The sequence below is a fragment of the Anabas testudineus genome, chromosome 18 (genome assembly GCF_900324465.2).
Source record: "Anabas testudineus chromosome 18, fAnaTes1.2, whole genome shotgun sequence".
NCBI classification, from domain to species: domain Eukaryota; kingdom Metazoa; phylum Chordata; class Actinopteri; order Anabantiformes; family Anabantidae; genus Anabas; species Anabas testudineus.
In genome coordinates this window covers 28,941,051-28,958,764 of record NC_046627.1, presented here as the reverse complement: position 1 = coordinate 28,958,764, position 17,714 = coordinate 28,941,051, and the positions used below count along the sequence as shown (strand labels likewise).

At 40.2% G+C, this 17,714-nt stretch overlaps 1 protein-coding gene across 9 annotated transcripts in view; it reads left to right on the top strand.

Moving 5' to 3' along the window:
• The window catches only part of ablim2 (actin binding LIM protein family, member 2), a 74,412-nt gene that overhangs the window by 6,521 nt on the left and 50,177 nt on the right, over positions 1-17,714 (top strand). For 8 of the 9 annotated variants that reach the window (XM_026352822.2, XM_026352819.2, XM_026352817.2 and 5 more), the window contains exon 1: positions 8,644-8,786. The exons of the other annotated variant lie outside the window; for it this stretch is intronic. In XM_026352822.2, the coding sequence (XP_026208607.1) occupies positions 8,771-8,786 (16 nt within the window). In that variant the 5' untranslated portion in view covers positions 8,644-8,770. Of the gene's footprint in view, positions 1-8,643; positions 8,787-17,714 lie in introns of those variants that run through there. 9 annotated transcript variants of the gene reach the window in all.

Sequence of the window (17,714 nt, the reverse complement as noted above, 5' to 3'; positions counted from 1 at the left end):
TTTCCAGTCGGCTGCGTTTTGCATCGTGGTTCATACAGGTCCAGAGTTTATGACGGAACTCCCTCTAATAACCCAACAGTTTTAATGTGAGGAACATATGTTGGGGCTATATATAGGGACTGTTGTCAGGAAACAGGACATGTTGTTCTTTGTGATATTCAAATGGTTCATGACAATGTGAGCAGATGCCTCCAGAGCTAACTGGGTGCTTTAAACCAGCGCTCAGATTACTGCTGCGTGGGGAGAAGGCGAGCGGCACGGCGATCGATGAGCTCCGCTGAATTATTCATCAGTTCACTTTCTCCTGAGTGTGTGTATGTTCTTGTGCTGTGATTGATCGTAGGTGGAAACTGGATCGCTGTCTGTGGCTGTCCAGTGTTACACATACCACTGTGTGCTGGTCTTACGCTTCCATCCTGTTCTTCTTTCTTTCTTTTCCTCTGCTTTTACTTTATTTCCTTCCTCGTACATGTACCTCCAGTTCTTTTCCTGTCTTTATTTCCCTCTTTCTCTTCCTTTTCTCATCTTTTCTTTCCTTTCTCCCTTTTTTCGCTTGTATTTTCTTTCCACTGTTCCTGTCCTCTCCTCTCCTCTTCTTTGATCCCTTTTCCTTCTATATCACATCATTTATTCATGCCTCCACTTCTTTCTCTTTCATTTCGTGAAAACATTGCTATGAATGTGCAGGATTTCATGTAATCTTCTCATTTCTTCTCTCTTCTCTTTGCTCCTGTCCCCTCCTGTTTTTTCACATCTTATTTAATCTCTGCTTTTCCTCTTATCTTCCTCCTCATATCCTCTCCTCTTCTTTCCTCCTCTGTCCCCTTGCTTTTCCTCTCCTCTCTGTCTGTCACCTGAGCCTCCTGCTCCCCAGTGAATGAACCAATTAACCAGATTTAAACACACTGTGCCATGTTTTTTATTGAGGAGTTTCAAAGTAGATGTAGGTCAGACTAGTGATTTATTCTGCTCTTAATTCTCTGTTTAAGACAGTAGGAGCAACACTGTGAAGACAGAGATTTGCCTCGTGTTGCGCTTCTCTGGTGACCAGTAATCCTGAACATCAGCTTTAGTTTCTCAGTCTCATTATCGGTACAGTGTGGTGTACCAGAAGCACCAAATGCACTAGTTTAGGAGGAACACAAGTTAGTTTTCTCTTACAGCTTTAGAATTAATCAGCTATTGAACTAAATATTGAACTACATCACACACATAATGTCGCAGTAGCGATTTGACCGGAGACTGGTTTTAGTTAGTGTCATCCCTAGATAGTGGTAAACTACTGCACCCTAGCTATCACAAGTTACAAATGACCTGTATTACTTGGCCTACATTTGCCAGTAGTGAAAGGCAAAGATGGAACCACTTTGTTCCCTTTAAAACTGCTCTTAGATATCCAAAGGTAAGCTACTTTTTACTCACTGTTTTGCATTTGCACTCCCACACACACACACACACACACACACACACACACACACACACACCATCTCGCCTACAAGCCAGTGGCCTCCTTTTAACTCAGCTTTATGACCAGGAGGTGGACTTGGGATTGGGGTCAGTGGTGCATTGCAGAGATCTATTCACACACACACGCACACACACACACACACACACAAAAAGAGGAAGAGAGGTCCACATCACCAGCCACCTCCTGATTCCTGAGTGGGGTTTTGGCTTTTGGGTGCCTCCTGCCTCACTCCTTTATCCGCTATCCATCCCACCAGTATTCCCAGTAGTGATATGATGATCTGAGTGTTTGAAGTGAAACTCTTTACAGTAGTCTGGTTCACTTCAGTGCTCCAGGGTGGTTCTGCATTAACCTGCAATAAATTGACCCTGTGGTTTCATATTTAGCTTCGAACACTACCTGTGCAGGAAAAAGCTGACAGTGACAGTGTTAAGGTGATAGATCAGGGAGCATAGGGTCAAGGTCAAAAGGTCATGCAGACATATTTTGTAAGAGCTGTATTTTAGCTCCCTCCATCTTCTTCTATCTTAATTTATGACTTTGCTGTTAAATCATCCATGTTCTGATTTATAGCTCTACAGTAGCTCTGTGTTGTCTAAACTTTCTATGGATAATATTTCAGTTGTAATTACTGAGATCTGAAAACACAATGACATCACTTAGAAGACAGCTGACGAATCGAATCGAATCCTCCATGGGTGAAAAACCTATTGGGTGAAAAACAGTGAGAAGCAGTAGCAAACAGTAGCAAAAGAGAAGTTCCAGTGATGTGTCGTAGTGACAAAGTCCCTGTAGGCAGGAGGCTGCATAGGATGGATGGTTGGCTAAACGCTGGACGTTGACGAGGGCTGAGCTGTTTGTTCCCCTTTTTAAACCTTTGATCAGATTTATACCATTGAAACCAACCAATAAAGAATGACTTATTTTAACTATGATCCTCAACTAACCTGTCCAAGTTGTTTTTGTCCCCAAACCTAACCAAAACCATGACGTTTTGTAGGCTTTTGAGAACTGCCAAACCATACGCCACAGTTTAGCTGAGGGAGCATTTGTTATGATTCCTGCCTGGCCTTGCCCCTCTTAGTTTATTTTTCTGTCCCTGTCCTCTCTGTCTGTCTCCCTCTCACAGTCACCATGGTCAGCTCCACCTGTTTACTCCCTCTGTTTACTCTCAGTTACCGAATCTTTTTCACCTGTGCACCATCCTCCCTTTATAAGCTCCCCTCAGTCAGCACCATGTTTCCAATTTGTTCATTTTTGCCAGTTGATCAGTCTTGCAGCCAGTTTGTTTCGTCAGTCTTGTTTGTCCCTTTGGACTATGGACTTTACTTTTGGTGTTGTGAGTTTTGAGCCTGCACCCAGTAACGTTCTGGCTTTTGCATTTCTGTTTTTGTTTTTACTCTGCCACGCTTCTTGTCGGCCTATTGCTACTAAAATCTGTTTCGTTTAACCTTTTTGTGACTGGCATATAATTAGGTCCAAACACCCCTGTTCGTAACAGAATTCCTGATGCACATGCAGAATATGGGCTGTATATCATATAACCCTTATGATTCAAACACTTAGCTTAAAGCCAAGTGTTTAAATATGTACACCAGTCAAAAAGGGGCTTTACGGTGAAACAGATTACGTATTTTAGATGACTGGCTTTATTTTTGAAATCAGACCAAATGGAAATATGGCCAAAAGGTCATAAAAATAATAAATCACCCTTTATAAATCATTATTTTAGTTGATCAAGCCATGGAGGAAATGTCTGTTCTCTGTATGTCCCCTTTTCTCTATTTCCCTGTTCCTCCGGGAAGTGAATAAAGTGTGCAGGGTGACAGATTGGGCAAACAGAATGCTACAGCATGCACAAACCCACTCCAAACTCCTGCAAAACACTGAAAAAAGAGAAAGGGGTACATTTCGTCTTATTTTTACACTGACTGTCTCTCTTTCTTTTACTGGTTTATGTTCCCGGAGGGACTCCACAAAGTGAGCAGTTTCTTTTTTGTTCTGTTTGATGGGAAAAATGCTTTTTTTTAGCATTTGTTTTAATGCAAATAGTGTTCCTCTGGAGATCATTACAGAAAGTTGTTGCAGGACTATTGCAAAGCTAAACCTACATTGTCACTGAAAAAAGGGAAAAGCATTTAATCAAAATCAATCAATCAAAAAGTTCAATGTGGTATTGTATTTGGTCCTTTTTGATTCTTATAAATGTCTTGTTGAGTCTGTAAATCGTGTTGTGACTTATATTTGGCTTGGTTGGAAGCGGCAGTTTTCTGTTTTGGTCCCACTTTTAGATTTGTTGTAGATGCCTCTTGGCAGCTCCAGTGCTGGATGATTTGCAATGCAGATCCTCAGTGTGTGTCTCTCTCACACACACACACACACACACACACACAAAAGTGGTGCCTGCTGCTGAGTCACATGGCAAAGTCTACCATGCACGCTGTTCCCCTAAAGCGTCCAACCATTTACTGAGCACTTCCTTTAGTTTATGTTCTAGAGTTGATCTGTCACAGCTCCAGACGACAGCAAAAGAAAAAGGGAGAAGAATAGAAGATGTGTGAGAAAGAAGGGGACAGTGTCAGAGAGTAAATGAGGCTACGCTCAGTGCTTGGTCCCTCTGGCATCTGTCTCCGCTCGCTGACAATCAGATCAGTTTTTTTACACTTCTCTGGTACATCCTGTCTGGTATTTTTAGTCGTTTTTAATAACCTCCTCCATGGGCTCCAGCTGGTCTGGCTTGGCTGAGGAGATGCCCGTTCACCTGCAGTGTGACGGCTTTGAAGCTCATGCTGTGCCTGTATTCTCTCCACTAGGGTTCAAGTCACATCCTTTTTTTCTTGGCCAGTTTTGAAACTGCTAAAAACTCTTAACAGCTGTGAGGTGGGGTGTCAGTCATAGTTCAGTTTTTGTTTTTAACTTGTTGTCTTTTGAAAACCTGATGAACAGTACACTCTGTACTGTCCTGTTCCTAATGTCTGACAACACAGATGATCTACACACTGTGCTGTCCTTAGATTTGGCAAAATCATGGCAAGAGAAGTGGCATACCCGCAACAGGGGGGCAGCAAGTTGGGTTTGATGGAGGAGGTCATGTGTGTGTTGCAGTTTCAGGCTTAGTTTAACAATCACTGTAGCCCTAGCTGTGGGTAATAAGTATATAGATGTGGAGATTTCATTAGTGAAACCACTGACTGGCTGTTGGTGGTGAAAAGTAAGAGACATTAACCAAAGTAATTAGGATTTATCCTCAAGGGATCATGATGTTATATAGCAAAGCTCCTGAGAATCTATTAATAACTGTTGAGAGATTTTACTGAAAACCATAAATATCACCAGATTTACATGATGATTAGGATAGATCCTCTAGAAACCGCTTTGAATGTTAAGCGTCATTAGGTGAGTCACCACAGCCTGTAGAATTCATCCTCTGAGAACCATGAATGGCTGTACAAGATTTTACTAGGGGTTGTTGTGGTCCAGCTGTTGTCAAGATATTTCACATAGAACCAAAGCTGCTAGTGCCGCTACAGTCGAGAGATCCCTAAAGTAGATGGGGCTCATCATCTGAGAACTAATGCCTGTATTATGTGTGGTACCAATGCTGCAGGGTTTGCTAAACAGATCTAACTAATATTTTAACTGATCCAACATAAGAGTGGTCACTTATTTCTCATAACAGAATATACTTTGTCATCGGTTCAGTTCTGAATGCTTGGCACAGTGCCTAATGAATCTGCTTGGTTACTTCACTGTTGTGGGGGTATTCATTGTTTTATTGGAGCCCAGAATATGGAGTAGGTCCAACACCATTACTGTAACCCTAAAGTGACCCTCCGTTAGCTCAATGAAGAATCACTTCATTGTTCTCTACACTTTATAGTGTTCTATAACACTATCACATCAAATAACCATATGTATACTTTGGCTAGGGACATTTTTGAGTGTAGTGAGTTTCTTATGAAATATTAGAGATGTAACAGCAGAATGCTCTTGAATTCTGATTTTGTTTGTAATGGTGACTTCACAGTTCATTTTAAGATTAAAGTTCAGCCTCCTTTCTGGACTCTATGTCAACTGTGCCTATACCCTTCCTCTCTGGATATAAAGCTGTGTTGACAACAGCAAAAGCTGAATCCCATTCCCTGAATATTGATTAGATATCAGCTCTGATCAATAGTGAGTTAAAGCCAGTCTCCAAATTCCAACACACACAGCGGCTCAATATGAAGTTGCCCTGAACATAAATCTAGACTACAGTAGCTGCACTAGAACTACTCACGACTTTCCTGTAGATACATGGACAGTAATGACTGTAGTGCCAGATTGCTACAGTAGGTGGGTTGAATGATTAAGCTCATTATTAGCTGTTCATCATGCGTCATGCAACGCAGAATATGAGTAGTGATGCCTTTTCCAATGAGACTGGCATCAACTGCTTTCTGATGTAGTTTATTTCAAATCATCTGATTTTTATGTGTATTTTTGCAAAAAGAAAAGCAAAGTTGTAACAACAAGTTAGGATAGTGACATACAAAGATCTGATCTGTGTGGTGTAATAAGGCTGTAATATTATTCATATTAATAATAAAAGAAACATAAATGCCCGCCCCTCTTTTAATTTTATTAATTTGTTGCCGACTTCTTTTGCTATTGTCTAATTGTAGCCAACTATAGAATACAAATCAACAACCAGTATTTGCTTTAAGATTAGTGGATGGATGGCAAACGATTTGGTTCTGGAAAGTGGAGTCCGTTTCTTGGGGATGTCAATTTCTACTGCACAAAAACAAAAATGGCAACAGGACTAAAAATTATTGAATTAATTTACTGAAAAAAGAAAAAGGGATTTTGTTTTTTGTCTTTATGGGTATTGCCTACAATCATATACTACATAATGTAGGCAAACTATGTAATCAATTATAACATTCATTCAACAGGATGCTAAAACATTTGAAAGTACTACTGACTTGCTGTGACAACAACATCTTTTGTGGACTAAAACTCTCCTTTTGCTGGACCAAACCAGGTTGTTTTTGACTCCAACCAGCCAGATAAGGATTCGGGAAAAACAACTTTACAGTGCAAAACAGCCATCCTCTACTGTTTTACGGGGCATCTGGAGAGTTAGCACTGTGACTTTGAATGTATGTTATACCTGAAAGGCACAAGCTGGTGCTATCACGATGTATTTTGCACTTTGTTACTGCTGCTGGGAGCAAGGTTACCGTATGGGCCACAGGGCAAATCAATGACCTAAAATAGGCTAAAAAGCTAAACATAGCTAGGGGAGACTAGAGTCTCTTTTCAGTTACCTGTGATAGATAACTGTGAAGGCTAATTTCTGTGTTTACTTTCATTCAGGATAAGAGGCACTTGAAATGAAGATGAAAGTTTATTTGGTAACTTGAAGAGGCTCTCTGCTTGCCGTGCGTTATGTTCTTTTATTTTAGTCTCCACATCCCTTATCTCTGAAACAGAAGTGGTCAGAGGCAAAATTAGATTAAAGTGCTAAATACTTTTTTTTTGTAGAATAAAACTGCACATCAGAGCCCAGGTCCTCACATATACAGAATTTGACAGAATTTAGTGAATACCTAATAAAAAATATATTCTGATCTGTTGTTAATACTGAAAATATCAATAATTGCAGCTTTACAGTTTTTCTCAATAGCTAAAACACTACACCCTGTTGTCTGAACCAAATGCTCAGTTGCCTGAACCCACTGATTGAATCAATCACTCTTTTGGCAAAAGCATAAGCACTTTTCACCTGTTTAGACACAACTTGCCAACACATTTTCATTGTGATGCACCTGTGCTGCATAATGGTGAGCACAGGTGACAAAAGTCAAACACCATTAAAGCACAGGTGTCACCACCTGAACACAACAACTCAACAGAAGAGTTCGTGTTTGAGGAGGTCGAGGTGGTCAAGGTGGTCAGCAAAGGCCAAGAACAGTAATATCTATCATCCCATCTATGTTGTTGTTTGGGACAATGTGAGTTTTCACAGAGCCCTCAAGGTTAGAGAGTGGTTCAATATGAAACATGGTTTTATCAATCTTTGCCTTCCACCGTACTCCATTTTCCTGAACCCCATTGAGGAATTCTTCTCCTCATGGCGGTGGAAGGTATATGAACGCCAACCTTACACCAGGGTAAATCTCCTGCAAGCCATGGAACTTGCCTGTGGTGACATAGGTGTGGAGGCATGCCAAGCCTGGATAAGGCATGCCAGGGGTTTCGTCCCCCGTTGCCTGGCCAGACAAAATGTGGCCTGTGATGTGGATGAAGTCCTGTGGCCTGACCCAGTACGGAGACATGATGCTGTGGCTGAGTAATGCACTTATTTGTATATTTTTGTATTTTATTTTTACATAGGCTTACTGCATAAGTAAGTGGCAAATGCATAAGATTTCTGTTTGTTTTTACAAGTGTTATGTGTAATTGCATAAGATTTCTTTTGTTTTGCAACATGCATTTAGCCTACAGTGAACAATTAAACTTTTATTTCTCCAGCTTCATGTACTGAGCATTGTGTTTTATATTTTTCTACATAGTGTTTAGTGACTGTTGAGTAGTGTTTTTAATTTTGATTGACTCGGGGCACGATTTGACAACAGTTTTGAGTACAGATTGAACTGTTTTGAGGTGAAAGTTTGGTTTTGCAAGAAGAGTCTGAGGTTTTGTGACTGTAGCTTGAAACTTTAGTTTGTGTTCACAGTTTAGAGAAAAGGAGAGCAGCTTTTAAGAAATGTGTCTTAGCAATCGAGAAAAACTGTAATATGTAAAACACTACACAGTGTTAAGCTTGGAGTAAAAATATCCATGCACTCTAATGCTACTGAACTGTTATCACTGAGGTGCCAAATTTGAGTTTGTTGTGGACTGGAAAGACTGGGACACACTCTGTGACAGGTTACCAGGAGGAGCTGTCATTCTGTTTGAGCTGCACATGCTTCTATTTATAACAGATAGCTGCAATAACTCAAGAGGAGAGAGAGAGAGAGAGAAGGGGAGAGGGACAGAGAGAGAGAGAGAGAGAGGGAGAGGGACAGAGAGAGAGAGGGAGAGGGACAGAGAGAGATAGGGAGTCATATGACTCATACCAGAGATAGTGACGGACAGAGTGCTCACTCTATGCTCCAATCTATTATTACTCCAGAGCTGCAGAGCGTTCGGAGGATGTTTCGCAACACCATCAGAGGACTCTGAATATCTTTTTGTTGGATATTGTTTATAATTGTTATCCTTGAAGGACACAGCGGTCTATCACGTCTGTGTGAAAACAGCTAAGTGACAATGCCAGAGGAAAAAGGTAATAATGACCTTTAATAAACTACATGTGGTGTGTTCACCACAAGAGAGGGACAAGTGTCTGTAGCTAATGACTTGCTTACTGTATAATAACTAGGACAAACGTTTTACTATTTCTCCCCTTTCCTAAGTAGCTGTTAATTAACCCTTAAACACTCTGGCAGCTTAAAAATATGAATATTAATTCAAAGTTCTAGGCCATATGAGTGTGTCTGTGTTTGCTGTGTAAGTAGTATTTTTTCTGCAGCTGCTGTCACTTTATGTAACTCCAGTCAGACATGTATAATACTTTCTGTCTGAATGTGTTGTCTCAGTGTGAATGTCAACACCAAACTTGTGGTAGCAGGCTCAGTGCTTCAGCTGCAGGTTGATTATGCTGCCTGCCTGCAACATCTCTGGCAACAACACTGTTTTCCTCCTAGCATCTCTAACACTGGGAGCTTGGCCATTTGGGCAGCTTACAACAGGATGAGAGCCAGTTGCTAAGAAGAAATGACTGAACTATTCCTGTCTTGATTTACACTGTCTTTGGTGTTGCATGAAAAAATCTTTTAGGATTGTTTAATTTTTCTTGCACCATCACCGTCTCCTATGGAGACCTAACAGTTTGCATTGAAAGTGAAACACACAACAGTGATGTAGAGTGTGATTTGTCATACAGACTTTTTATTGTGTGACAGAATGAAATATATGTAATTTAAAAATAAAGCATACCTCATTTAGTTCCAAAAATAAAACCTAAATAAAAGGTTGCTAGGTAGTTAGGTAGGTTGAACATAACTTCGTTAGGTTAGAATAACAGTTAGATAAACTTAAAATAGCTATGTTTATCTAGATATTAAATTTGATAAACTTTGATTGTAGTTGTAAAATTGTAAAAATATTTGCCAAAGAATAAAATAGTGTTGTATTAGCAGTTGAATGTACCCAAATATTAAAATCAAGAATTCTCACCGTGCTATAGAAGGCAGCCTTTGCGTGAGACTTCTAGTCTTCTAGAAAGAAATCTAGCACTCCCTCTCCTCGCTCTTCTACCACCTGCTACCTTCTGCCATTTGAGTTGCAGCCCCTCAGGTATTAGTCGTTACCAAGTTACAATTTCAAGCTGCATTATACATGGAAGACTTTCATAAATGAAATCGATTTCTAAAAGTAAGAAAACTTTGTTTAAAATTACATTTGTAATACAAATGATTCGGTTGTAATAGTAGCCTAAATAGAAGCACTGTTTGCCCCTATAAACGGCACAAATATTTCTTGTCTTATCGTCAACAGCCTTGTTAAAGCTGATCCAGTGTTAAGCCTGCATCTACATGTTGCTTTCTAACGGCAGGGTCATATCTGTGTTTGGATAGCGCAGGGAGGCATGTGCATTTCTATAACAATGTGACAAAGCTTGTAAAGTTTGGCGTTGTGAGAAAACACAGATGGCAGACACACATGCAAGCACATACCATACTGTACATACGGTGTTGAGAGAAACACATGTTAATGTAAGCTAGACGCAACAGCCACATGCACACGGTCATGCAGAAACATACAGTACATGCAACTTTAGGCTGCATCTCAGCCCTAGCCAAGGACAGTGTATCCTGGGTATTTGATGTAATGCCTGGCTGGTTGTCAGCAGTCACAGCGACGCCTGTCACTATTCTGAACCTTCCAGTCAACAAGCCCTCTGTATGTCTGTCAGTTTACTAGCATTACCCCTCTTGGCATTTTATCATTCTAAGAATTCCCCCTCTGCAACCCTTAACAAGCAGCATATGGATGAATGGAAGTGAAATTGTGTTTTACTGTAACCTGGTATAGTTCAATAAAATTCTTTAAAAACACTTTAAAATGTTTAGTTTTAATTTAATAATAATAAAAAACAGCTGGGTACTGTAGCTGTAACATATAATGTTAAGACGGGAGGAAATAGTGCATTTGTTAAGAACTGTTTCCAGTGGCAGATAATAAACATACAGCTTTCTGTTTGTTACATTAACAAATACTTGGTGAACAATGTGAGTAAGGGTGGTCACTGAGTCTAATCAATGACTGTAATGAGTAATGTCTTTGTACTGGTTAAGGTAGAATAATGTCCTGTGGATGCTGATAATGGCCTGTGTTTTTGAATCCAAGTGCAGCCCTACTGGCCTGTCTCTGTTAGGTGCTAAACCTGCTTGGCATATGCCAGTGTTTTTGCACTAGCTTTGCTTAAACAGCTGACACAGTGCTTTCCACAGAGAGGCTCTATTCATGAGCTCCAACCGCTCACACGCTTTCATCCCCTTCCACACTGCCCTTTGTGTTCCTCCCCAATCAGCTTCCCATAACCATGAACAGGTACTAGATTAGCAAAGCATCCTTCACAATATCATTTATATACACGCACATGGACATACGTTTATCACAGCATACCCAGTCACACGAGACCTGTGATTATGCATCATCATAGCATCAGCATCAGCGCAGATCCTTCTCTTTAATGTTTTGTGTTGTTCCATCATCTGGGACACCAGCCCCATTTTCCTCTTGTCCTTGTTTCTGTGGCACTCCCTGCTCATACTTCTGTTAAACCAAGAATGACGTGTCAAATCCTTGATAGCAATCAGCTAACATTATCACATAAGAAGAAATTCTCCAGACATAAACATCCAGTCTTATCCTTTAGGTAATTATTATTTTAGTGCCGACATTTTTTCAATTGTCACTGCTCTGCTGTCTGTGAATTTTCTGCAACTTTAGACTATTATGGAAACACATTTGATACATGAATTGATAATAAGTAGATATCTCTTTGTTGTGAGGCACAAACTACAATTAAATGAATGGAATGGGTAGTCAAATTGGATGGGTACAGGGGTACATTGATAAATATTCAGATCTAAAAATGACACCCCAATATGATTGTTGAACATGCTATTCAGATTTTAACTACTAACTTTAACTTTAAGATCTGCTGCCAAAAGATCATAAAGCCACATTCATAAAGAGTTTCAATATGCAGTCAGGAGGGCAACACCAACACAACCAAATGCAGTACAGAAAAAGGTATCTAGATCTGACTCTAGTTCTTCTACAACAATTTAATCCAGCAAGGTGCTGCATTGGCAAATCATGTGCATGATTTAAACTTATGAATCCATTCCCCTAACTTGATTTCAGGAAACACTGGTACGTGAAATATGTATATTCACAAAGGCAAATGTGTGTCTGAATATGGCCTTAGGCAGTCTGCCTTGTAGTTTACCCCAAATGGGTTAGATGTGGTTGAGGTCAGGGCTTCATCCACACCAAAGCATTTCTTTATGGAGCACGCCTTGTGCATGGGAGCATTGTCAAGTCTGGAGTCTTCCTCAAACTGGTTCCACGAAGCTGGATGCTGCTCTCTATTATTGCACTTTATCATAGCATTATGCTTGCATTGTGATTTCTCATTCAATTCAGACCAAACCATGAAAACCAGCCCCAAACCAAAAGTACATAAATGTAAGGACATTTGACAGTGGGACAGGACAATGTTTCGTCTTGAGGCAACTTCACGGGGCTGTCCCAGCAGAGCCGGCTGCAGTAGCATGTGGGATTGTATCTGTTGGCGGCCTTTGTTGTCCACGTGGACAAAATATTCACTGACTCATCTGTGGCAGGAATGACAGGAATCATATGTTTTCACACAAAGACCTTATTCAGCAGAAGGCACATTAGGTGCCATTCCCAGCCCATTGAGATTTATGAATAGCTCTGGTTGCAATTATAGTTACTATTATTCTAAATTACTATTAGTATTACTGTGGTACTTTAGATAGTATAGCAAGTGGGTGATTTCCTAAACCTTTCCGTTTATATGGCATTGACTTGTCTTTATAGAGAGAGGTCAGAGGTCATCTTTCTGTAGTGCCTGACCTAAGGGTCAGAGGTCAAATGCTTCTCAGGTTGCAGGCATGAATGCACAGGTGAATGTCAGGGCTGTGAAGCAGGGAGAAAGATAACTCACAACGTCTGCACTGTGTGCAGTCATGCTTCATCCTATGCTACCAGCTAGGCCTCTGCTCATTTCCCCTGTTTTCAGAACAGAATTAGTATTCAGTGAACTTGGTCTATAGGCTGTGTCATTTTCTTGGCACCTAGCGGGGGTGAGGTAGTGGAGTGAGTTTTCTGTTAGGATAATGGACTGGAAGTTCTTAAGTAATGAAGTAATGGATATGTGGCTGTAAGCTCAGGTGTCAGCATGCCCTAAAATAATGTTTATCATATTATCTAGCTTAAAGGTCTGTAAGAGTACAGCCAGAATACAGCTAACATCAAGGTTAGGTTATTAAAATGTTCCTGGTGTGATGTGGTCCTGGGCTACAACATGCCCTTGCACTTTTGATTGGATAGGTTTACATTAATTTCAGTTCCTACTGTAGTAAGTTTAAGTAAATGGCTTTAAAACGTGATGGAAGTTAGACACAGGCTGTGACAAGAGGGAGATTTTGTTACATGCAAAATCCATGCCAGCTATGTAGCCGTATTTCATTTGGGTCTTAGTTTTGCTCCAGTTATTGCTCATCTTTCATACTGAAAGGGTAGCTTCATCCATATGATGATTTGGATGACTTTTTTATTGAAGTCTATGCCATTTTGTGCCAAGGGTCAAATTTACACTACTAGTACTAACAAGTAGACGTTTGCAAGGGTTTTTGAATGTCACATTACAAATTCTTTACTATATTAACATTTATTTATTTTCAAACTGCTTCCTATGCTTTTATTTGGGAAGTCCCAGTAACTTTCATATAATAAAGTCTCTCTGCTATTAGCTGCATAACACTGAAGGGAGTTTCTAGTTTTGCAGAGTTTTTCCAAGTCAGGTTATGTCATCTGGTTGCTCATACTACAGAGATTGTAGTGTTGGTCAGCAGCATTTGTTCATTTAAATTCAGCAGCAATTAGTTATTACAGTATTACACCATACAACCATCCTACGCAATGAAGTCTTTGCCTATTTTTTCCATGAAAGTAAGAACAACACACAATCTACATTTTTGGAGTGTGTTCATGTGTTTGCTCATAAGAAAGTGAAAGTCCCCAAGGTCAACAGCTTGGCCACCATGAAGTACTCTTGCTGTGGTAATGTGAGCATTTTGATCACCTGCCCACCCCTGCCGCCTCTGCAGATGGTTCACAACAGGAATGTTGCAGAGCACCATGGGATCCCCGTGAGTTGAGGGAATGCTCTATTTTTAGGAGGTGCTAGAGCATGGCTTCTTGTAGAGGCATTTGGGATATAGCCGCCTGTGTGTTCCGCTATGTGCTGGCACCTTGTTCCTTGTTAAAGTTCTTACGTTAGAATATTTACAATTTTGTATCTGGACTATTGATGTAAGCCAGTACTGGGAGGTCCTATTTGAATAATATATCTTGTCTTTGGGTTGAACGTATACCTTCTAACTTTTTAGTGGCACTGCAATAATGTTGTGTGGCTACATGCCTATATTTGGTCAGATGTATGGTATACAGTATGTGTTCATGTCTTGTACTGCAAACCTCCAGTAGTCAGTATCTGTGACTGTGTTGTGACTCTATGTTGCATTGTTGCATTGCTCAGATAGCTGCCTGCCTGACTGCGACAGTGGCATCAGTAGTGGCCGTCAGCCAGTGACCAGAGAGACTGATTGATGATATGGACAACTGGGCCCCTGGAAAAGACGGAGCACTGGCAGGAAGGGTGGGATTGGGGAGGGCTGTTACATGCTGCTATGAATGGCTAAGCCATGCTCTGTCTTCCATCACAGAAAGAAAACTCATTACTTCTTTGCGTCACCCGTGTCAAAATGAGCATTTCCAGTTCCAGCTCCTGCTTCTCAATCTTCAAGAAAGCCCTATTCTTTCTGTTATTTGCCTGTACTCCATCTTTTCCCTAAAATGAGCATTACAATGTTAGGACATTGAGGTCTTAGCTCTTTACAATTAAATCTGTACCAGAATAGTAACTGAAATGAAATGTGGGGAGCTGAGGAAGGAAAACATGTGGGGACCATCTAAATAAACAAAACAAAAACCAAGGAATAGATGGACTTTTTGGCAAAAAAGTAGCAAATTACTGCGTAAATATATTACTCTGATTACTTGGAATTTTGAAATGCCTGAAACACGAAGATGTGAGTCACTGCCCTGGCAGGAACCCGGTGGAGGGCATGAAAGAGCGGTGATGTAACATGGCTTGAGGGGACCACTCATTATTCATTTTGTCAGCTAAGTGTATCAACGGTAAACTTCTCACACTCCCCCACTGATAGATTACTGGACCCTTAATGTGTGAAGCAACTTGTTGGATTCTACATCTGGCCCAAAAGATCATCTCCTGTCTCCTGCTTGCCCCCAGACAGTGAAGACACTGGATCTTCCCCAACAGGTGCAAGTATGCAGCTATGCACATTGGGTCATAAGGCCCAATGTGCATAGCTGCCAGCTCCCTTGTGATTACCTAGCCCTGCTGCCGAGCCTCATCCCAGGCCATTCTTGCTTTTGAACTGTTAAGTCTTTTCCAGATGGTTGCAATCAACCGCGTCTTAGACGCTTTTTACGAGACTTTCCCTTTTAAATTCTTGTCTTTATTGGTTAGGGAGCCCACATGTACACTCAACACTGGTAGCATCAATAAAGCCCTGCCTCCTACACACAATAGAATTAGCCAACATGCTTTAAAATTTTTGTTCTTGTCTTGATTGAATTTGGGAGTCAGCACATTTTCAAGTCAGAGATCAGATTGTAATCTAATGAAAGGAGCTTTCAACATTTTAGCTAATCCAAAGAAAACTCCATGAAGAATTTCCTTTCCTTATATTTTGATTATATTGTGTGCCTCGAAGAATGTTCAGAATCATCATCATTATACTTATATTTGTTTTTTACTTTCGATTTGAATAAAAATCTGATTTGGGATTTGGGCCTAGTTAAACAAAATAAGGCGAGGTTATCATTCTAAAGAGATCTAAGGAGGTTCGGGAGGCTGTGTTTGTCTTGGACACACAGACACACACTCTACAATGCTGTAAAATAGACTTGTTCCCCTCTGTGGGTGAGAGGTCCTTGTAAAACCTGCCGAGGAATGTGTTGCTCCTTTAGGTCTGGATACTCAGGTGTCTGTTTTTACTCTCAAGTCAAGGATCCACAAAACAGGTCATAAATGGGCAATGGGCTTTGCATGTAGGAGAAGAAATGCTGAAAAACTGCAGACCTGAACCAAAATGTATGTGATTTTACTCATAACTAAGCTGCATCTTATAATGTGCTTTCTTTATACTTTTAAGAGTGAGGCAGAGGACAGTGACATCACCTGTGTCCAGAATACTCTTACTGGCTCTGTTCACAGTTTAGCACTTCTGAATTGAATTATGGGCACGGTAGCATCAGATGTCACCACGTTATTAAGCTGTTGGGAATGATCCTCTGTGTGAAGTTCTGTAAATTACATTACGAGAAAAACCCTAAGACCAGACAAACATCAAATTACATGATATGACAAATTTGATGTTGTATTTTGTTTACACATATTTATATTGTGGTAAACTTATTGGGAAATACACAGACAAGCTCTGTTTAGCAGAGTGAGATGAGAAGACTGATACCCACGGTGTTACAATGTCTGTACTGAGTTGGGGAAAAGGGGAAAAGAGGGCCACAGCTATTGTGGCAGCTGTAAAGCAATATTACATACATTAAATTATCAAGGACAAAAATAATAGTATAATAGTAATAGTAAAAACTTATTTCTTACTTACTTGTGGTCCTCTCAAGGGAAAAGATGGTAAATGTTAAGTCCAGCAAGGCTGGTCAAGAACAAACTACAAAAGCACATTATTAAAATAATGACTATTATTGCTTCAACTCCTTTGTATAATTGCCTTTATAAGCAGCTTCCAGCCATTTTTTGTTAATGTAGGCATTTGTATAAACATATTTACCAAGAAATTGTTCACTGTAAAGTTCTTCTTAGTCTCTGCTTTTGATAAGTTCTATCTACAGTAAATATACTTTAGCAGTTGGCGTGGTCAGCCTAGGAAACAGGGAAGTCCCTCCAGTTAAAAACAAGGTTTTCTTTATAGGCAGGAAAGTGTTAGGGGGGGTAGGTGTGCACCTTTCCACATTATGGCGTAGAGACAAACAAAAAACATTGTTGCTTTAGCTTAATCTAAGTCAAAACACTGTGTCAAGAAAACACCCAATAAAAGACAGATAACGACTGCCAAATGATTTTGGATAGGTTTCCAAAAACACCACAGTTTAGCTCATTGCTATTATCCCTGCACTTCCTTCTTCCCTCTGTCTCTTTCTCTAAATCAATTCATTTGATGAACTCCCCTTTCTAAGCCCAATTACCAGTAACCATGGAGGCCTGATGAAACCGGTCTGACAACACGAAGGTTTCCTGACAACACAAAGGACCATTTATTCAGCTGATGTCCCAGTCAATGCTTAAAGGCCTATCACTATTTGAGCATACTCTGCCAGGGTTATGATGAAAAGGTGTTAGGTGTAGGATGGAGAGATGGCACTCTGCTTCCTTCATGTGTGGAACAAAGGAAGGTGTTTTTTAATTAATTGGGAACCTTCAAAGTTACATCATTACTTCAGTTTCATACTGACATTGTGTGGACTCCCTACCTTACAGGGACAAGCTTATCAATTTTACAGTGTAGGTTTACAGTGTGTTTAAGTGTAAAGTTAGGGGCCATATTAAGGAATATGACTGAATATAAGAAAATCCAGGGTCTTAGAATCAAGTATTTGTGCCAGTCAACAACAAAAAAACACCCCAAAAAACAAAACAAGAATACTGTTTTTTTTGATGTGACACTCTGAATGATTATTGGTTATTTTTGGATTAAAGCCATGCTTTTTTACAATAGTGACACATTAGACATACCTTTATAGTGAATGAAAGTGTTGCTGAACT